The 22,590-nt window shown below is 42.2% G+C and overlaps 1 protein-coding gene across 3 annotated transcripts in view; it reads right to left on the bottom strand.

The window, feature by feature from the left end:
* PIK3R1 (phosphoinositide-3-kinase regulatory subunit 1) overlaps nucleotides 1-21,699 on the bottom strand; it is a 59,777-nt gene extending 38,078 nt beyond the window's left edge. For 2 of the 3 annotated variants that reach the window (XR_003072308.3, XM_424759.8), the window contains exons 1-2: nucleotides 21,606-21,699; nucleotides 16,422-17,182 (exon numbers count right to left, since the gene is read on the bottom strand). Coding sequence is in view for 2 of the 3 variants with exons in the window: in XM_424759.8 (XP_424759.1) it covers nucleotides 16,422-16,755 (334 nt within the window). In the remaining variant the exon portion in view is untranslated. Of the gene's footprint in view, nucleotides 1-16,421; nucleotides 17,183-20,734; nucleotides 20,858-21,605 lie in introns of all 3 variants that reach the window. The other variant, XM_015277626.4, reaches the window with a different exon arrangement.
* Between the last annotated feature and the right edge of the window lie 891 nt (nucleotides 21,700-22,590).

The following is a 22,590-nucleotide window of genomic DNA, read 5'->3' as shown; positions in this document are numbered from 1 at the left end:
AATAAACATGCCACTAACTTCTTGTGTATTTAAGCACTGCAAGTGTACTGCATTTCTAAAGGCCCCCTCCTCCAAAAAAAAAAAAACAAAAGAAGAGTGTTTCCACCGTTCTGCTCCTGACAAGAGGTCAGGTTAGTTAGAAGACAAGCTATCCGCATCTGAAAATATGACAACACTTCCCATAAATCTGTTTTTCTACATAGTCACAGAGAAAGCTTAAAGCTGTAATCACTCACTTGTTCCAGTACATTGGTTACGGGACACAATAAAGAAGTAAAAATACTTGCCTAAGTTGCACAAGATGTGATCAAATAAAAAAAAAAAACATCTTCCAGCCATGACTCAGTAAGGAATGGGTGGAGGGTTCGTGAGGCTGAAAGGCTGGAAGGAATATGCCACCTTCAGCACTGGCCAGCAAGGACTGGGAACTGGTTGCTATTCTGTCAAAAGGCCAGGTATATCACACTGGTTGTTTTCCTGCTATGCTGCTGGGGTAGAAAGAACAAAATTAAAATGAAATAAAATAAAATAAATGAACTCTTACATGTTTGTTCTATTATCCTGTTCCAGAGGAATCCCTCCATCATCATCTTGCCAAAAGAAAGAACCAGAGTTACAGTTACCTTTATTTGACCTCAGCAGAAAAACACACCTCTTTCCTTTTTTATTTGACATTTTAAAAGAATGTCTTTCTTCCCTTCTCTTTTTTCTTTTTTTTTTCTTTCTTTCTTTCTTTTTTTTTTTATTAATGCCAATTGTAAGGATGGCTCGCTTGATTCCCAGATGGAGAATCCTTCCAAAAGCTAGCTCCCTGTCGAGAACAGAAGGAAGAAGAATGTGTACATTTTAAACTGACCTGATTTTTGTAATTGCCTTATGACTCCCTGTTTTTGAGGGTACTTCACATGACTTGCCTGATACACCAGAATGAGCACCTTTCTACTTATTCCTCCTTCTAGCTTTACCCTTCCAAACTAGTGCATTTATCTGTCAAGACTTGCATCCTAATTAGCTCAGCCACATTCACTGATTTTTACTGAAAAAGTCACAATGCAAAACTCCTCAAAAACAGTAGATACAGCTGACAACTGGTCTAACTCACCTAAGCATTACTGTCACCATGTACATAATTCCTGCAGGACTCAGAATCCCTACATAGCAGCCTCACAAAGGGCTGTAATATTTCACAGTGAAGCTGCCATAAATGTGCCGCTAATCGCCTCTTTTAGGTAGATCAATTTGAGCAATCATCTAAACCTAGGTCCTGTTTAAAGGGCAATATTTTTTTTTTCTTACTTTCTCAGGGGAGACAGCCCTTCTGCTTCTCTTTTTGTTGTGTTTCGCTCCATCAGTCAAGTCAATTTTTCACCAGTCAGCTTCCCACATTTTAAACATCACTCTCAAGATGTCTCTTTGTCAAGAGACAAAGCAAAGCCACTGGTTATTCTAACAGCATCCAGTCAGGAACAAAAAATACAAAGCGCTAAGTGAATATTCTGATCTGTACTGCAGGAGGATGTGAAGGGATGTGACTGGAAGGAGCAAGTGGTAAACCACAGGTATAAACTTCTCTGGCAATGCACATACTCAGCTTGTTTGGTCTCCAAAACCCTGGAATATTCTAAACTGCTATGTAAAAAGGCTGTGGTGGTGTTTGTTTTTTGTTGTTTTTTTTTCCTTGCAGAACAGCTACAAGTTATGTATCATCAAATTACACACAGAAGCTTAACATATAGTGGGAATCAATACTGCAGTTGTGAATCAAGCTAATCAACACGAAGAGCAAAGTTTCCAAGCTTTAAAGTGTCCACTTAAACCATCATCTGACAGCACTCTGTAAAGTTTCAGAGGAAGCTGCCTTTTTTTCATTCGAGACAGGAAAAGAAGCAAGGATGAAAGACTTCTGACAGGACACAAAGAGGTGACCAAACTGAACTTACAATGAGAGAAAACTAGATTTTCCAAAATACCTAATTTTTCTTGAAATTAGATAACTTCATGCTTTTACTTCATACTGGCTATCAACTTGAGCCCAAAAGAACAAATCAGAACCACACCAAAGCCCACTTTTTCCTGCCTTTACAGCTTCTCAGTGCTTTATGTGCATTACATATTCTCTTATTCTCAGCATTTGTTCTCTCTTTCCTTCTGGCATTCTGTAATCCTGCCAACTGACGAGCTTTGCTTTTAATAAGTAGATCTGCCAACTTAAACACCAGTCTCCTAAGGCAATCAAATAATGAAACACACATGTATATACTTGTACGTAATCTGTCAAATGCTTCTACAGCCCACTACAAATGATTTTACCAATTCAAAGTTTTCATACGAGCGTGCATTCATATACCTCGGGTTTTCAAAGATCAAATCCCATGGTTCTTCAGGGTCCTGTGTCTTGTTTGTACTTAAGACAGCAATGGTCCCACAGTTTACATATTACTATACAGAAGATACGTGAGAGATTAAATTAAAAAAAAAATAAAAGAAAGAATACAAAAGGTGAACAGGCAATTTCATATGGAATAAGCATATTTTTCAATTTTTCCAATTTGGCATAAACATCTGGTACAAAACAGCATAGATTCCTCCATGGCAGAACAGTCTTCCCATGTTCCTTGTGTGTCTGCTAAGTTAATGAATAACCGTTCCAGGTGTCAAGAGTCTTTTTCCTACCTCCCCCACTACTGATCTATCATCCATATCGATGCCTTCTTAAATTCGAACTTTTAAACTATTATTTTCCTAGATAGAAATCTTGCAATAGAGCAATCCAGAGAAAAAAACCAACAACCTCTTGTCTGTCACACTGGGATGAAATTGCACTGCCACACCTCTGGAAGAAATAAAGATACAGTTCATAGCATGGCAGAATAAAGATGGTAGCAAAAGCATCTTTCAAGTAAGCAAGTCACTAATTGATATTAGAAAACTACTATCAAGCTTCAAGTACTGTAATTTCCTACATAATTTCCCATAATTTAGAAAACTCCTTGTATTCCTCTGCAAATCACAACTACGACACAGTGAAAGAAACCATTAGAGATGCATCATAAAATTGTAAAGAAAAAGCTACTTAAAGCACGCATATCTCTAATATGCACATTTCTATTACAAGACATGCTTTACACTGACAACAAAGGAAAATCTGAAACTATAAATTCTCAGTATCGGGGAAAAAAGTGAGATAAGATTAAATATCACAACATCTGTTCAATGTATGCACTCACATCCTAATAATTATTTTGCTTTTGATGCTTATAGCTGGATTCCAGCTGGTGAAGCTGGATGATGCAGGCAGAAGTATGACAGTAAAATGTGGCTATTCTGCACGGAATCCTCTTGGACTCCAAGTACTCAGTGGCTGAAGCCAGTGGTAGAGAGAACAGATGGTACTCACTGCTTGCGATAAATAAAGCCTCACACCATCAAATCTAAAGCAGTTCTGTTTCTTAGTATTAGTTACTTCTGTGAACATAACTGAAGTCCTGAGTTCTGTCTTCAGATTCAGCTTTCTGTAATTGTTTTCCACATGATCTCTCTTTTACAAAGAGACCAAACTTAAACTAAATTTTAATTGCTTTGTCACTGTATTTTTGGGCCAACTCATTCCTCACAGGAATCACGATGCTCACAACAGTGTCTTGACCATGACAATAACTGTGAGGCTCTTTGAAGGGACCATCAGCAACACCACTGGAAGAAGCACAAGAGGTAATGAGGAATTCTGCTTCCAGAGGTGAGTCTGAACGTGGTGAAGGTGGTCTAAGCCCTCAAACTAAACCACAAAGACTTCTAAAATGAGCAAACAAGCATGCGAGGGAAAATGGGTCAGCTGAATCTGACTTCGTACACTCTGGGGAGGTGTAATTACATCTACAAACATAAGTTCTAAATGCATAGCTTTGTAATCTTAATGATAGGCTAGTAGAGCGTTTATACATGCCCATACATCAAGGTTGTAAAACTCTGTATTTATCTTAAATGTAGTAATTTGTTGCAAAAACAGAGCATCAAATTAAAATTGCCACCATATCATTTTCTCACTTATAAGATTCTAATTATCATCACACTAGATACCTAAACTGGCAGTTCTGGAAAAAAAAAAAAAAGCATCTTTGTCAAAGCAGCATGGAACTAATCATTCATTTGCACTTGGGACGATGACTGAATAATATATATATTATTATATATACCAATAATATAATGGCAGAAAATAACCTGGTGAGAATAATCTCTATACTGTCATAACCAAATACTACAAAATGTCCGTACCTCCACCCCCAGTTAAGACATTTCTGCTATGAAATTTGCAAGTCTTATTTTATAACAGACATATAAGTGGGTAAAATTTAAGTCATCTCCATTAAGTACATACTAAAGAGAGAAGTCTGAGCAAATTAGAAACACGGTTAAAATCATCAAGATGTTATGAGCTTAATCCAGAAATTATGGAGTGAAATTCCATGCCCTGTGATTGCGCTCAGACAAGATGATCCTAACGGTGTTTCACTTCCATGTCTTCAAAATCCATGAAAGACAGAGTCAGAGACTGTCCTTCTTTACATCAGTCTTTAATGTGTGGCATTTTATGCACATCTATATTAAATGCAATTTGGTATACTGAAAAGAGAGAATCTTTTCAGAACAGAGCTTGGGTAATTATAACATTTATGCTCCAGACCCTGAGGGCAATGGGAATTCTGCCTGAGAGAAATGAGAGTAACAGCTGTGGGATTTGTCCCACTGCTGCTAAATCCTGACTATAGGTCTGATCCTGTTCCTTCTCAAGTCAGAATGTGTTTTGCCACCACTTTTAGGGAAAGTAGAGGAAGAGCCTGCTGCTTCTTGTATGAACAAGTCTTTTAAGTAAACAAAACCCTCATGTATAACGTTTACGAGAAGAGTACTTTACAAGAAGATTACTACAAAATAATCTTATTTTTACTTTGCATCCAAAATGATTTTGAATAAAACTCTTTAGAACTCTGCTTAGAAGAGAGCAGCTCACATTAACAAGCACAGGCATGTCCCATCTGAACTACCAGACGATCTACCACAGTATTTGATTGACTAGCTGTTAGATCTAACAATGAACAGAAAAGAAAAAAAACAAACCCAAACCATTCTCGTTTTACTGGCGTGCTTTTTCTGTGTCATAATAAAACCCTAGATATTTGTCTTAGAGGAAACATCTGGAGAAAAAAACAACAGTTGGTAACTGTCTTCCCCTTTTTTGCTAAACTGCTGAACTCAATAGTCCTGAATCTTAAATCACTGGGGAAAGCACCCTCAGACCACTATCCTTGTCAGTGCAAGTTTTAACATCAGGGATATAAAAGACGTTTCACTAGCACAGAGACCAGCGCAGTCTAAAGCAATTATTAGCATTACATGCAACAGATGAGTGCCAAATGTTCCTCTAGCAGACAGTCAGAATTCTCCCAAAAGCCAGAAGGACTTCACGCTAGTCACTCTAGGTGATTTACTGTAACAAAAAAAAGTGTTCTGATAATACCAGATTGTAAAAATCTCCTGTTTTAGAGATAAGGTTGCAGCTTACACAGGCTAACAAAAGGGTCTTGGAGTTGTCCACACTAAGTTTGAGCTCAAGAGGAAGTTAGAAAAAGCAGTTGAAAGCAGTGGGGAATGCACACTGATCTTTCAACCAACAGTAATAAATTATAAATTCAGCAGAGCAAGGAGAATTCAAACACTCATCCTGCTGTGCTCTTGAGGACCCCTAACTAAGTAAACAGAAGTCCTTTATCTCCAGATATTTGATATGAAGATTTTGCTACTTACTGTTTTCAGTCTGAGTTCCTTAACACTTTCTCTATTGAAGAAGCCAGACTGTGAGATCCACTAAAAAAAACCTTTTGGTCTCAGAACTACTTTACAGTGGAACTTTCCCTCCATAAGAAAACTGCTTATGTTGGCTATTGAGCAACTACATTATTCTGGCTTCAGAACAACTCAATAGATTTGGACTAGCAAAAATATACTCTTTATTATACTCAAACTTCTGTATAGATTCTACCCCAACACAACCAAAATAAGTCATTAAGCCTGGGAGGATACTGATGACAGTAAGTCATCAGCCTGGGAGGAACACAGGGCTGTTGTCCATGTGAGTAGAGAGAGGATTAGGAAAGCCAAGGTGCAGATGGAGCTGAACTTGGTGAGGGATGTGAAAGATAACAAGAAGGGGTTCTATAGGTACATAGGCAGGAGGAGACAGGCCAAGGAGAGTGTTCCCCCTCTGATGAAAGGCAGTGCGGAGCTGGCTTCCTCAAACACAGAAAAAGCTGAGGTACTCAGTGAGTGCTTTGCCTCAGTCTTCATAGGTGGTCAGGCTTCCCATGTCTGCCAGGACCATGAGCCTCCAGGTGAGGGTGTGGGGAGTGGTTTCTGTCCCACTGTAACAGTGGAACAAGTCTGAGTCCTCCTCATGAAATTGAATGTGTATAAATCCATGGGGCCAGATTATATCCATCCTGGAGTTCTGAGAAAAATGGCTGATGTGGTTGCCGAGCCACCCTCCATCATATCTGAAAAATCATGGCTGTCTGGGGAAGTCCCTGGTGACTGGAAAAAGGGAAACATTACTCCCATTTTTAAGAAAGGGAGAAAGGAAGACCCAGAGAGCTACAGGCTGGTGAGCCTCTGTGCCTGGGACGACCACAGAGCAGATCCTCCTAGAAGCTATGTTAAGGCACATAGGAGATAAAGAGGTGATTGGAGACAACCAGCATGGCTTCACCAAGGGCAGATCATGCCTGACCAATCTGGTGGCCTTCTATGATGAAGTGATGGCTTCAGTGGATGGGGGAAGAGCAGTGGATGTCATCTACCTGGACTTCTGCAAGGCCTTTGAGATGGTCCTTCACCACATCCTTCTCTCTAAATTGGAGAGGTGTGGATTTGAAGAACGGACCGTTCGATGGATTAGGAATTGGCTGTCTGGATGCAGCCAAAGGGTTGTGATCAATGGTTCTGTGTCAGAGTGAAGGCTGGTCACAAGCGGTGTCGCTCGTCAGTCTTGGGACTGGTGCTCCTCAACATCTTCATCACATAGACGGCGGCATCGAGGGCACCCTCAGCAAGTTTGCGGATGACATCAAGCTGAGTGGTGCAGTCGATACAACGGAGGGAAGGGAAGCCATCCAGAGGGACCTGGACAGGTTGGAGAAGTGGGCCCATGAAAACCTAATGAGGTTCAATAAGGCCACATGCAGGGTGCTGCACTTGGGTTGGAGCGATCCCAGGTATTTTTACAAACTGGGGGAAGATCTCCTTGACAGCAGCCCTGCGGAGAAGGACTTAGGGGTCCTGGTGGACAAGAAGCTGGACATGAGCCAGCAGTGTGCGCTTGCAGCCCTGAAGGCCAACTGTGTTCTGGGCTGCATTAAAAAAGGGGTGACCAGCAGGGAGAGAGAGGAGATTGAGAGAGGTAAAGGGGGACCTCTACTCAGCTCTTGTGAGGCTCCATCTGGAGTACTGCGTCCAGGCCTGGGGCCCCTAGTACAGGAAGGACGTGGAGCTCCTGGAGCAGGTCCGGAGGAGGGCCACTAAGATGATCAGAGGGCTGGAGCACCTCTCCTATGAGGAAAGCTTGAGGGAACTGGGCTTGTTTAGCTTGGAGAAGAGAAGGCTCCAGGGAGGCCTCATTGTGGCCTTCCAGTACTTGAAGGTAGCGTATAAACAGGAGGGGGAACAGCTGTTTATGAGGGCGGATAGTGATAAGACAGGGGGCAATGATCTTAAACTGAGACAGGGGAGGTTTAGCTAAGATGTTAGGAGGAAGTTTTTCACACAGAGGGTGGTGACACACTGGGACAGGCTGCCCAGAGAGGCTGGGGATGCCTCATCCCTGGAGGCATTCATGGCCAGGCTGGATGTGGCTCTGGGCAGCCTGGTCTAGTGGTTGACAACCGTGCACATAGAAGGGGGTTGAAACTAGATGGTCATTGTGGTCCTTTTCTTCCCAGGCCACCCTATGATTCTATGTTTCTATGATTTCAGAACATCAGGGGATAACATTTTCTGACATTTCTCTTGAGAGAAAGAATATATTGCAAACAATGCAATAAATATAAGACACAGAATAAAAGACCATACTGCGACTAAGAGGCACAAAGCAATCAAGTATGGTCAGCCAAGAATTTTTGTGGCAAAGGAGCTCACAAATGGTACCAAGTCATCACAGAAGACCCATGCATCACCCTATGTAGGCAGCTCTGGGACGTGTGCTCGGCAGAGGCAGCAGAACAGTGCACAGAATACACCTTGCTGCATCCCACCAGCATCCCACCCCAGTGTCTTACAGCTCTAAGAGTAAGGCAGCTTAGACCCCCCTCAACTGTGCACCAATCAATGGGGAGGGAAGCAGGAAACCACAACAGGCTTTGCAATCACCTCTGTCAGCCCTCACCTGTGCCAAACAGCTGTGTAGCAGCCAGGAAACAATTGACTGCTATGTTCGTAAACACACCAGACATTTTCACTTCTCCACCCAAGCAAAGCTTATTAAAAAATTTTGAAAAATCAGCAAGAGAATTGGAATGTGTCCTCTAATTGTTAAAAACCATGTGAAAGTAGGAAAATTACTGCAAATCTTTGCCTTTCACTGCATATTTCTGGAATGGTTCTACATAGAGAGATAAATGAAACCTCACAGATGTGTAACCTTATCTACCACTGCGCATAGTTAGTGATTTCTTTCATTAATTTTATAACTTAAGTGCTTTGGTCTACCTCAAGCAAGAAGCAGCTTAGGAAGAGAGCTTGGAAATTAAAAGGTAACCACACAAACTAAAAGCCCCACCTTTGACAGAGACTGCTTGAAAAGCAAGCTTTGAAACACAGATCTACAGTGTTCAATACCATATGGAAGTCCTTCACCAAGGTTAATCCTCCATGCTCATCAGCTCGATGGGATGATGAGAACTAGGATGAAATCAGTGAAGATGCTAAACTTTTCTCTCCTACCCCCTAAAATAAATTTTGCAGTTAAGAGTTGTTAACAAGACTTACAAAACTCAAGTAGCCAAGACTCCTGGAAGGTGTATTCCCTCCTTGCATTACAGAGCTGACCTTGCAATGCTCTCCTCCCTTTCCAGTGCAGCCACGGCACAGTAGTGCTGGGACATGCTGCACCAGACAACTCCAGGAGAGCAAGGAAGAAACTCCTGAACTACAACATGATGTGCTAAATTTATATTGGTGAAACTGAGCAACCTCTTTACATTTTTGAGTGTGCGTATTTATCTACTTTCTTTTTTTTAAGAAGGAAGTCTCAAAATGTAATTTTACATCTGGTCTTCCAGTGCAAGGTCACACCACACACACAATCAAAATTGTAGAAAAATCAGCCTAGGTTAGGCCTTGCTTATTTACTGAAACATGCAATAGCTACTTAAGAACTACTGGAAGTTGAGTGGTCCAGAAAGGGTCCTGAACTGGATCACAGAGCATAGATCTAGCAGCTGCCCTCCAGGTATGCCCACTGCAAATAATGTCAAGTACATATGAATGAATGCAGAAAATTATAAAAGCACGCTGCCTGACAGCTAGCTGGACTGTTGAAGACCTATTTCATCATTCATGCTACAGTTTACCCAGTAGTTTCGACGTACAAGATAGTCCTATAGGATATTTAAGACTACAGAGTACACGGAATTGCACCACTGGCTCAGAGTGGTAGTGCGTTTTGAAAACTGTCCTGATGACTTTTGACTGTAGATCTTTATTACCTAAAAAGGTGTGAGCCTACCTGCTATTATCAGATGCTGTCCTACAGGTAAACCATGAAAACTCTTTGTAAAATAGAATGTAAAGAATATTGAGTGCTATCTTCTAGAACATTTCATACAGCATTACAATACGAATGAAAAAAAGCAGTTACATTAGCACAAAAATTTACATCTGCCAGCACTCCAGGTGATGTTCAAGAATGTGAGAATTTCTACAACAAAGTGTAAATAATAAATGCATATATAACATGAGAGAAAAAAAATCAGTACTTTCATGGATGGAAAGACAAAGTAGGATTGGTTTTAGATGTGTATTTTGCTGAAAGCTTCAGTAGAAGTTAAGCTTTAACCACAGTCATTTTTTTTATACAGCCAAATATTCTCTCTTTAAATTCTCAAAAGTATCTAGAGTCTCACCAAATTGTTCTCAGGACTTAACATCCTTTTCCAGTTGAATTCTTTTTTAAAATCCTGTAATTCCCCTCATCATTCTTAGCTATTAAAATAAAGCATTTCTTTGTATTGGAGCCTTCAGATTGATTTCATGGATGTTCATCATGGAAAGCAGCTTTGCAGCAAGCCACAGATGTGAAAGAGCACACAGCCAGCTGTAGTAACAACACCTGTGCTCTTTCACACAAGAAAATCTGTATGTTTATATGGCATCACACAACCATTTAAGTGGGCATGGCTGTTTGCTCAGGGTGCAGAGAGATCCATTCTTGGCAAATACAAAGCACCATGTGTTGCTGAAACTCACAAACTGATGTTATCATATGCAAATTTAAGAAAGAACTATTTGCTAGCCGGTTACTTTTTTCAGATGTTCCTGGATCAGTGAGAAGAATTATCAAGATAAATCCATTTGAGAGGAGCAGGCTATTTTACCTTTGCCTTGTTTTGTGTCTTGCCCCAGGATCATTCATGTCAGTAAGATATATTAAAATACGTTATCTGTATTACAGAAGGCTAAAGAAGCTCCAAAGAAATCACTCAACATGACGCTCCTCTTGTAACTATAGAAAAGTGCATCAAAATGAGTGTAACACAAAACAAACATTTCTTATAGCAACAAAATTATACAGCGTACTGCTTCCACTTTCTTAAAGTGTGTGGAGAAAGGTGGTTTTTTGTTTTTGTTTTTTGAGACTAATTGATACAACTGAAGAAAAAAAAGACATATCAGCCACACAAAGCCTTTCCAGATCTGGTCATCCTCAAGGATCAGCAGGAGCTTCTCTGCACCCCGAGTGGTTTGTTTTTCTTCAGAAATAACAACTGTCCAAGTAAAATAAAACACTTTTTCCTAAAAGCTCTCTCTCACATTGTACCCCATCACAATTACAATATGGAAGACAAAGCCTGTAAAGCTCCCTCCTTCCTCTTGCTTCCTTCCTTCTCCACCAGCAGATGGGGACAAGCATCAGCCATGAACTTGCCCAGGTCTCAAACGTGCAGGACAAACTAGCATTTGTATGCATCACCCTGTGCTCTGCATAGTGTTTGCAAAAAAAAAAATATTTTAATTGCCACTTACCACTGCAGAATGAAAAAAAAAAAAAAAAAAAAGCTCTTTCTCACTTCAATACAGTTTGCAAAATCTTTGTTTTCGTTAGTGGTAAAAGCAGGTGGTGGGAGCTTTGTTTTCAGAAATGTGGTAATTTGGCAGTTATAAATTTGCCTCATACACTGAGAAACATTACCATGAAGTAGCTAGTGAGGTTTTCTGGCATTAACCTGCCCCTTTTCTCACTGCAAGCGAAAAATCAACCAGTCTTGAGAGTTAGTGACTGCAGGGCATTCTGATGACACCAGCCAAATGAAGACTTGCTCTCAAACTGGGATTTTTAGAACAAGTCCAAGGCTCTGCATTGAGTGGCAAATACATTTACCAAATGAGATAGTGATTCATCACTTCACCCCACAATTTCCTTTTTCCATTTGCTTGAATCAGGGGAGATGATGACTCTTCCATTCCCAGCTAAAGCTCCCAGCTTGCTGCATTCCACTTGCAATTATATCCCCTGCTTTACAAATGTAAATAATTTTCATAAACTCCATCTCTCTACTGGTTTTATAGGAAAATTAAATACAGAAACAAATTCTACAGCGCATTCACTTCAAGCATGCACAAATGGTTTTCTGCTCTCTGTCAGTTTGGATCCTTGTCAGACATTGCACAACCTGGTCTTTGATAGAAAAGAGTTTCCAAATGTTCTGTGTCATTATCTTTGTCTAAGCTGCTGATCTATATCTTTTCAAGGAGAAAAGTAAAGAAAGCTGCTGTTTTTCGGTGGTTTTGTTGTTTTTTTGTTTTTTGTTTTTAATTTATTTTTCATCATAAGAAGGAAGAACTTCTAATTATTTTTAGGCTCTAAAACAGCTGAAATTGTATTGTCAACATACACAATCATCTTAAGTTACACGGGAAGTAGCAGGAAGCTCCAAAACATCAGAACACACAAATTACTCGTAAATTTCTGGTCTGTCATCTGCAAAAATGACCTTCACTTACAAGTGGGAATTTAGCATTTAAAGTGAAGAAAAATATTTCTGTCAATCACAGCTTTGTACACTGAAGTCTGGTTAAAATCTGCTCACTCAAACCTGGAAGAGAAACAGCACTGCATGAACCAAAGGACACGGTTGTACCAGATCAGCTTAATCAAAGTTCAGAAGACTCAGTTGAACTCAGAGGAAACAAGAATCAGCACTGCACAGTAGCAATGTGGGGAAAAAAAAAAAAAAAAAAAAGACGAAAAGTTTTTCACATCAAGTCTGAGTTCTGCTTTACGTAAACTCCAGGGGCCTGGAGGAGGTGCAGAGATGACCCTGTGCTGGGTGTCTGTCTGTGAAGGCAGCAGCCTGGGAAGAAATGACAGGGCAGGCGCCGGTGGCCTTGCACCAACCCTATGTGTTAAATCCGCCTCTCGATAGCTCTGCCCTGCCCCATGTCCAAAACTGAAACCCCTGCTTTTTCATGTGTTTTCAGATGCAATTAAAACACAAAACAGCAAGCAAAACCAAAACAAACTCAGATCATCTCTACTTCTTCACTTAGAAACATAAGGAAAAAATGGACAAAATGCAACAGCTCTTGAATATCGTTCAAGTGTTCTCTGCTCTGGTCTCTATCAGAGGTTCTAGCAATTTAAATGGGTCACTGATAAAATAGAAGTGTGGACAAAGATTTGACCTCAGTGCTATAATAAGGAGACAAATACTTTAACATAATTTGACACCACTAGCAGTTTCATTTGTTTTCAAATTAGCTTTCAAGGTTTTAGAGACCTTCCGATTTGGAAATAGGACTGTGACTACACAGGACAGTAGCCTGATGGACAGCTCTGCCAGCATTACCAGCCCCACTGATCTTTAGATGCCTGCTGCTATTTGTATCCCAGTACCTGCAGTACCTGTCTGCATGGTGATAAATACTGCAAGTTTGATCTAACACTAATGAATCTGCATACTCACGAGCAACCAGCACAGTTAATAAGGCTGAGAAGAAACATTCAGAATAATCAAAGTCCTGGAGATTACTGAAGTAATTAGAAAGTAATTTCTTTTTTTTTTTAAAAAAAATCTATGCATATGTTAAAATTTAAAAAAAATGCTCAGGGTATTATTGTATACAAATTCTTTAAGATCCCCAATTTACCTCCTAATGTTCTTACTGAAAATATGCACAAATAGGTACGTTCAGTATTGTCTTTTCACAGAAGGAAAAAGGTACATGGATTACAAATAACTGAGATACATTTAAGGAGTCTGTTTCTAGTTTCCCATTAATTTGTCATTTTGATACACAGCAGTTTCAAATCATTACATGCTGAAAATGTAAACTTGACTGTATTTGGTCAAGCAAGTTTCATACTACTCATTAATTCACTTGAAATACACTTTTGGGGTGTAGAGACAAGCACCATCCTGGGAAGAATCTTCTGGCGCACTGCCCGTGACACTGGCTGCCAGACAATATTAACTGTGCTAATCCCTGCACCAAGTTTCAAATGCAGAACCAGCAAAGCTCTTTGTAAGTCAGATGTACATTGCTATATTATTCTCATCTTTAACTGAATTGTATTTCCATCTGCTCTTCTGGTATCATGGGTATCTTTTTCTTTTATTACTATTCTGCTTACTTAAAGATCCCACCTTCATTTAGTTTTATGTAGTATTCTTTCCTTGTACTTCCCACATTTGTTTCTAGTATTTGGAGCACTCTTTGCCTTGGTTCTTTCCCGAGAAAAGAACTGTGAAAAGACACAGGTAAAATTAATCTTTCCCAATTTCTTTGAAGTATTCATGATCTTAGAAATAATTTACCCCATCTGTTCAGCCATTTGGAGTTTATATTTCAGTGTTTCCCCTTGTTGAGAGGGGTCTAATTCCTGATGCTGAACATGCCTAGACATTTACACGGGAGTTTAGAATCTTCAATTAAAAAAGATGATGGGAATTTTTTTTTTTTTTTTTTAAATCAGAAAAATGTGTGTCTAGACTGTAAGCTCATCCTTAAAGATGTCAGCTCATAACACAATAATGTCTCCAAACTGACTTTATCGAAGGTTAAAAATCCCAGGTAAATTAGAACACTTTCTTTTTTCAAAACTCTGTAGGACCTAAACTATTAAAAATAAAGAAATTGCATGAAAATAGTACTCTGTTCTGGAGGAGTAAATTTCATGTTAGGAGGGACCGAGTCCCTAAGACTGGTGGTGTGATCTAAACCCAAGGAACCAGAAGAGCGTTTTAGCACAGCCTCCCCCAGACCTGCACCAGGATTTCAGACTTCAGCAGCCAGAGCCTCCACCTCCGCCTGTTACAAACACAATCCTCAGCATCTCAGAAACTGCAAGATTAACACCAAGACTTCTCAACACAGTGCTGTGGCACATGAGCATCAAGCAAGCATGAGCACAGAGACCAAACCAGTTACAAAGCACTAATGAAGTTTAAAGCATTAAGTGCATCAAAGCCTTGGGTGATGGTTACTTCACCGCAGTGTGCACATGTGAACAATCAGATTTTCCATCCACTCACTGTCTCTCAGAATAACCTGCTAGCACCGAGGTGTCTACATATAAAGCATTGGCTACTCTGCAGTTATATGTGATGAAGACAACTATCTCAGCATCTATCCCAGCAGCTTAAGACAGAAAAGAAATACCTAAATCTAGCATCTAAAGAAAGGAATTATCAAAGAAGAAAAAAAAAATTCATTCCAGAGCAAAGACCCCATATTCAGAAGTAATCAAATGAGAAATCGTGAGACTTATGTAACTAGAGGCTGAGTGCTCAGGGAGGTACGACCTAAGATGCAGCCACACACCCATCTGACCCCTCCCTTTGCTCTAATGATGATGTATATGTAGATACTATACACAAACTAGCACTTCTTCAGTACTTAAGGCTATTGCTATGCAGAATGGTTCAGGCCTACTCATTATTAAGCCCTCACCAACCTAGAAATGCTTCTTCCAGGTTTCCACTTGGTTGCCACATACAGTTTTTTAAATTTCTACTTTTATCTTCACTGATTACCAGCACAGCTGAATATAACACCATAATAAGTGAAGTGGGATGGAAGCTGATAAACTGACAACAGAGCTTTGCAAAATGTTGCAACTGTTTCTGAAGGCAGAGAACAACGACAGGACCTTGTGAGCGTCAGAATCACATACTACAACTTCTATCTCCAAAGGCTAGAAACACTGAGAATTTAAAGTATTAGATGTTGAAGCAATATGAAACATTCTAGAGTTATTGGGAACTGAGAGACCAACGTACAACTCATCCTCAGATAGATGCGGCTTGTTTCTATGTAAAACTCTAATATCTGAACGTAAGTAAAGTAAACAAGTCAGTTTGATGAAGGCTTTTTCATTTTGTTTTTACATCTACTGCTTTTGCAATTCTTAAGACTTTCTTCTAGTAACAAAAGAATTCCAATCAAATCCTGACTGAGCTCTGCCCAACATACTGGTGAAAATGTAGGTCAGAAAGCAAATTATGTTTAAACAAAGGAAGTTATTTCCCTTGTTTATGTAAGCGTTACTTTTTCTTCTGCATGCCCCACTCTGAAATAGAAATTAAATCCAAATTTCTCTTTATCACTCTATAGTTCATTTTTAAACACCTGCTCTTACTTTAATGCCAGATGAAAACCTCTGTGACAAAGCTCATAAGTCTCTTGCTAACAACAGATAATACGAGATGAATGTGACGTTTATATGGAGTTTGTACCATCAGATTGACCAAGAAAATTTTTCACTGTGAGTCTGATGAACCACTGAAGGAGCCACTTCGATGAGTGTCTTAGAAACCTTAAACAAATGTCATCCTGCTCATTCATTCTCTGCTTTAGCCTCCGTGGTTGTGAATTTTACATATACCTTTACAACCCACGAGATGTACTTCACAGTAAGGCACCGCAGTGACCAGCAACTGAGACAAAGAACATGAGAACACAAATTACATCAGCTAAGTATTTTAAGCACATATAATTCTTAATTGTCTGAACAGATGTAGGCACTAAAAAAACTGACCAGAATGTGTTAGATATGGAAATGCAGAGTCATATAAGTCAATGAAGAAAGAATATCTGAAAATTATGACAAACACGTACGCAAAAACACACACACACTTTCTGAGGTCAGTACTAACCTTGTTGCTCACTCTCTGCGTCAGCTTTTGACGGACTTGGTGCTACAGGAAGGGGCCGAGGAGGACGAGGCTTCGGGGTTGGGGGGGATATTTTTTTTCTTCCTATGTATTCTACGTAAGTTCCTGGAAAATCCCCCCTCTCCCCTGTGGTTTCATTAAAGCCGTTTAACCAACCAATTTCCTCAGGCTTTGCTTCTTCCCCTTCGTTGAATCCAAGTGCTAGTAAGGTACCTTTATTCACAGTTAATATATCTCCTAAGTGCAAGTCAATGTCTTCTTCTCGCTCTTTTTTGTAGTCATACAAAGCTCTGTACTGATATCCTTCAGCACTCATCTTGGCAAATGATTTAACATTCAAAGAGTTATTAAACAGTATAAAAATGCAATTGTCCAGTTATATTCTAATTTACAGATAGATTCGAGATGTACTAAATGGGATAATAAAAATGTCAATAGCAATACCTAAGTAATAAAATCCACTAGAGAATTAAAAAGCACCAGGGTCTATCATTTCACTGCTGATGATTTTTAATTCGTGTATTTACTCTGAGTCAATGACTTTTGCAGAAGAATGTGTTCCACTTCTTCTATGTCTAGCAGAACTCTTCCAAATAGTTCCTTTTCTCAGCTTGCTGGAACTTCCCGATCTCCATGCTCAACTTCAGCTGATGCTCATAGTTGGTCACACCATCTGATGAACTTGCCATAGACGTGCATGTACCTTAAATATTCTGTCACTGAACACTGCATGCATGCTCTACCTGGAAAGAAAGGAGAAAAACATTACAATCATTTGTGAATTTGGGATTCCGGTTATGATTTAAGCTTTCTGTAACCCTGGAACAGATAGTGCATCCCACAAAAGAAAGCAACCTCAAATGCATACATAATATATATATTATATATACATACACACACATATATATACACACACACACACGAATCTGTGCTTTTGTGAAGGATATGTCCAAAGTATTGAACCAAATTTCTATCCCTGCAGTATATGGCAAGCTGCTATGTACTGTCTTTCTTCGCTGTGAAGACTTTCTTCTCTCTTATGGCTCTGACAGAGAGAGGTCTAAACCGATAAGGCATCCCTGTCAATGCAGCATCTAACCTGGCAAGACTCTACTAGTTATCTCCCTGAAGACACAGAGCCACAACCCCTTGCTAAAAGGTCTGCCACGACAGAGGTGGAGCTCACTGTAATTAGTGCTGATGCACTCAGGGCTGGGCTATTCAATCTCCTGCTGTTTATGCAGAAAGCAAGCATCAGCTCACAACTCAAAACCTATATCTCCAAAAGCTCTTGGAGGGAAGCACCTTGCTCTAGTACACAGGAGCAACAATATGTCCGAAATGATTTTACTTGATGGATACAGTACTTCTGTTTTCTTACAAAAGATGGGCTTTACCACTCCCCCATCATCCAGATGTTCTTTAATGTGTTTATAGCATAATATTGGAAAAATAACCAGCAACTGAAACAGACACACCCGGACCACCTAAGCAGCACTAGAGGAGAAAGGTAGCAGGGTGTATGCTTAAATTACACTACAGGCAAGAGACTACAGGCCTAACTGTTTGACTCAAGGTTGTCTGACTAGAGGAAAAATCTGACTAAAAAAAGTAAATTTAGGAAGCAGTAGCTTAAAGGCATACAGAAAAAAGCATACAGTGAAAGTTTTCTAAACATCATTTCGATTTCACTCATTTTCATCTCCTTAAAGCATCAAGCCCACTCATAATTTGAAATGCTACACTGGGAACCAGGAAGTGCCAACTACTCAAAACTGCATTGAAACTCCTGAACTACAGCTGAACAGAGGACCTGAGGGGCTATGCAATACCAGTAGGTAACATATTAACTGCATACTGTATGCTCAATGCTACAGAAAGCTGGAGTTTTTGTGTAGCACTCCTCTCCCGGTTGCATGTGGACAACAACAGACAGGAATGGAAAAGGGAACCTCTGACCTCTCTTTTCCACACCATTTTCTCTAAAGTCTCAGTCAGCAGGTCCTAGGAACACTGTCTGAAAAAGCTAAGAAGTGTTTATAAGAATGCACACGGGCTTCCTGTTTCAGTGTATGGTCCGATCCCTAGCTTGTATGTGGCTCCTCTTCAGTCTACTGAGTCTAAATATAATTCCACGCAGCTTATTGCACAACATCTCTTGTAACAGAACACATAAGAAACTCTTGCAAGTTCTTGAAGAACTTCCTTATCATCCACTGCAACCAGTTTTGCTGTAGGGAAGAATTATCCGAGTCTCAATTAGACTTCTCATTTTAAAAAAGCCTACACACAAGTACTTGTTTTAAAATTCTGCAATTCTAGTCACATGAATCAGGCCTCCAGTTCCCATCAACATTTTAATGAGAAATTTCTGTAGCCACTTCTGAAAACCCAAACTATGTGCCTTAGCACATACCACCAAACATCACAGACTCTGAAATTAACATGAAGAGAGTTTCACTGATATTTAATTTTAGCTTTTCTACCAGGAGAAAGTGAACAGGCATGAATTAGGGAAAAGAAAAAAAAAAAAAAAAGGGAGTGGAAGGGAGAAGAACAGAAATCTACAGCACAAGTATCAATTAAACTGTACAAAAATCTTTTCAAATGCACGAATTCCTCCCATAAAGCAAAGAAACAAAACACACTTTCACCTCTTAGATTTCAATGCTGGAGCTAATCTAAATGTTTCCAATCAAAACCAACAATGGCAGCAGGACCCGCTAGAAGGTTATTTCTTCTACTACACTAAGTATTCTGAAATATTTTCTTTTTAAGAAAGGTTCAACAAGTGCCCTGCTACAAGTACTCATTTTACTCCTACTGCCTACAGGCGTTTTGGCTGCTAACCAAATACGTCTTCTAAACACTGCATAATTTAACTGACTTGACCTACTCCTCTGATCTTTTATTATCAAATGTATCATAGCAACTTTATAGACAGATATTTAAAATGAATACTTGTACGTCTTGCATTTGGTCTGACGGTGCAGAATTTGAAATGCTGTAATAACAGAAGAAAGAGCTTATGACGTTTTTAAAGCGCATTCTTAAAAACTCAGAAACTGTGAGAACAAAAGGCGTGATGTACTTGCACGGCAGAACAACTACATGCAGTAACGGCAGCAAAGCTTCCCCAAATCCAACTAACCATGGACTCAGAGCCACAGCTCTGGTCCGTACACACTGCTCAGCACTGCCCCAGGAACAGGGTCCCCACATCCCATCCTCTGACTGATCCAACGCTCATGCGCCCTTTTACATTATCAGCGCCTGTCAAGTTTGGTGGCTCCAAGAACCTTGCAGACAGCCCTATGGTACATGGATGGATAAGAAGCAATTCTCCACACCAGCCCAGTAATGCTGTAGTGCCTCCAAAAATCCCTCCTGGAAAGTTCTTCGTGTTCTTTTCTGCTCTGTTAAGACTCTGTATAAACAGACTCCCTTTACTCCAAGTGGACTTACACGGTCTTTGCCCTCAGACATTTTGACTCAAACTGATTTAAGCTAATTACTCTTAAAATAAATAGCTTGGAGACCATCCTAAGTAGAGCGAAAAAAACCAAACCAAACACTTTAGGCAAGAAACATTGTTATATTTGAGATGATGTATTACTGGATTTCCAGTTGGCGGGTGGAATGGAAAAGGAGGAGGAAGCATTGTAAAAGAATCAAGCGTTCATTTGGTTTTTATTTACTAAGAGCTTGATCTCAGTGAAAGATTCCTGACTTCAGGCGGAATTCTGGTCTCAATGAAATGATTTATGTTATGCACACTGACAGCTAGAGACTTTAACATTCACCAGAAAGTTGCAAGAGGTTTGTGTAAATTTAAGTAGAAAAGGAATGAGATGCAACGAGGGTTCTCTCCCTCCTGAGATGATGTCTGGCTCCCACCCGGCTGGTACCCAAGCATTTCTTCCCACACTAGCGTTCTTCCGGGGACAGAGAAGAAAAGCAGCTTCTGCTCCACAGATTCACACTACTGCTGTCCAGCCAGAGGGGTGTGCGTGCCACAAACCATGCACCTCTGGGAAGGCAGTAAAGACTTTCTTCACTTTTCAATTATCACATTTAACGATCCATACCTCGCTGTACTGTCGTCTCTCTCACCCTTGCTTGTTAGTCCTCTAATACTTACTCCAAAAGCTTCCAGGGAAGCAGTAACTTTCCTTCCACAGCAATTACACGGTTGAAATTAAGACTACCTAACTAGCGTGCTAGGGGATGCACTGGAGCAGCAGCTGCTGCCGCGCTCGGAGCCCGCCTGCTCTCCCCACTAGGCGTCTACACACCTGTAACACCGCGGTTATCTCTAAGCGCGATGCTGCCGCTCTCCAAAAGGAGGTAACCACGGCAATGCCACAGCGAGCAGCATTCGCTGCAAGAAAATGATGTCCGAGGCAGTCAGTGAAGTACTAGGAAAAATACACATATAACTCCGTAAGCAATTTCCAGCCATTCAAATACAGCTTTAAAGCCCGTGCAGACCCTACCGCTGAACAACATGCAGACAAGTAACGCATTAACTTAACAGAGGATACTAAAAGCATGTCCCACTCTGAAGCATCTCGAAGCCGCTAAAGGGGCTGCAAAGCCGTACGAGAAAGCGGGCAGCGTAAAGACCCCTCCAGGGAACCCATTCAAAACAGCAGCAACGCCGGGCAGCAGGGCAACGCCGCCGCGGTTCCTGCAGGCGCGGGGCAGCCCCGCCGCAGGACGGCCCTCCGCAGGGGCCGCCTATCCCCGGCGCGGAGACGGGCGCCGAACACCGGGCCGGCGCTTCGCTCGGCGCCGCGGACTTGACCGTCCGGCCGCTTCCTGCCGGCACCCGGAGCCGCGGGAGGGCCCGGCCTCACCCCGTGCCCCGGCACCGCTGGCGGAGCCCAACCAGGAAGCGCGGGGCCGCGGGGGACAAGCGCCGCCACCGCTGGGGCTCGGCGCCGTCCGCCCGCCCTGCCCTGGGCCTGCGGCGCCGCGGGGATCGGCGGCAGTCCGGCGCTTCGGACGGGGGAAAAAGTTGCGGAGACGACTGCCACTCGGCCCGTCCCCCGCCGACACCGCGGCCACACGCGGCCCCGCACCGACCTGCCCTCCGCCCGAGCGCAGCGCCGCGCTCCCGCGGGGCAGCTCCAAGCGTGGCAGCCGCAGCGGCACCCGCTTTACCTCAGGGGCGGCGGTGCCGCCTCCTTCCCCGCCGCTCCGCTCTTTCGCCAAGCGCCCAGTCTCCGCTTCCCCCTGCCGCGCTCGCCGATCCAGTGCTAGACGGTGCGGTGCCCGCCGCCGGCGCTGCCTCCGCCCCGCCCCCGGAGCGAGCTCCAACCCTGTCGGCGGCCGCCCCCTTCCTCGTCCCCGAGCCCCGCCCGCTGACAGACTAGGGGCGGTGCCCGCCGCCGCCCGCCCCGCTTAGCAGCACGCTGGGCGCCGGGGCGAGTCTCGGGCGATGCGGGGCTCGGGGTTGTGCTGCCCGCACTGGAGCATTGCCTGCACTGGCTTGGGCACTGGAGGCCGCTGCGGGGAGGACGGGTCGAGCCCTACCCAGGCGGCAGCAAGCAGATCCCCAGCAGCGCGTGTGGTGCGTGACCGCTGCCACCTGGGGCTGCCAGGCCGGCCCTGCGCTCTCCCCGGTTTGGCTGCTCTGGGCCGTAGGGAGCCCCGGGTCTCCCCTCAGTGCTCGTCATTCCCGGCCTCGCAGCAAGCCCAGTGCGCTGGGTGGAGGTGATGTCCACCTGAAGTAGCCACGATGTTGGGTTGACACCATTAAGTACCATCTCTTAGTGCCAGACTCTGCGAGGCTCTGTGCAGTGCAGAGTGAAGTGACATATTCCCTGCCCCAAGGAACTCACTACCCGAGGTGGATCTGACAACACGAGGGTGTGACATGACACCAGGAGGCTGCAGCAACAGAATCATGCTTTTGAGGTGTGTGTGCTGTGTCTGGACAGGTCTCTATTTATCTTTAGGTAATAAATACCAGTACATATGTTTCTGTGAGTCAGTTCTTGTAGGTATGGCTGTGAAAGAGGAAGAAGCACGCTAGGCACAAGTACAAGGCACACAGGAAGGGAAAGTGAGTGCCAGGAGCAAGCTAAGGAGCCATCCAGACCAGTGCTGTCGGATGGTGGATACAAGTGCCAGGTGTGTCCTAATT

This window comes from Gallus gallus, chromosome Z (assembly GCF_016699485.2).
Source record: "Gallus gallus isolate bGalGal1 chromosome Z, bGalGal1.mat.broiler.GRCg7b, whole genome shotgun sequence".
Taxonomy (NCBI): Eukaryota; Metazoa; Chordata; class Aves; order Galliformes; family Phasianidae; genus Gallus; species Gallus gallus.
This window is presented reverse-complemented; position numbering and strand designations above follow the sequence as displayed.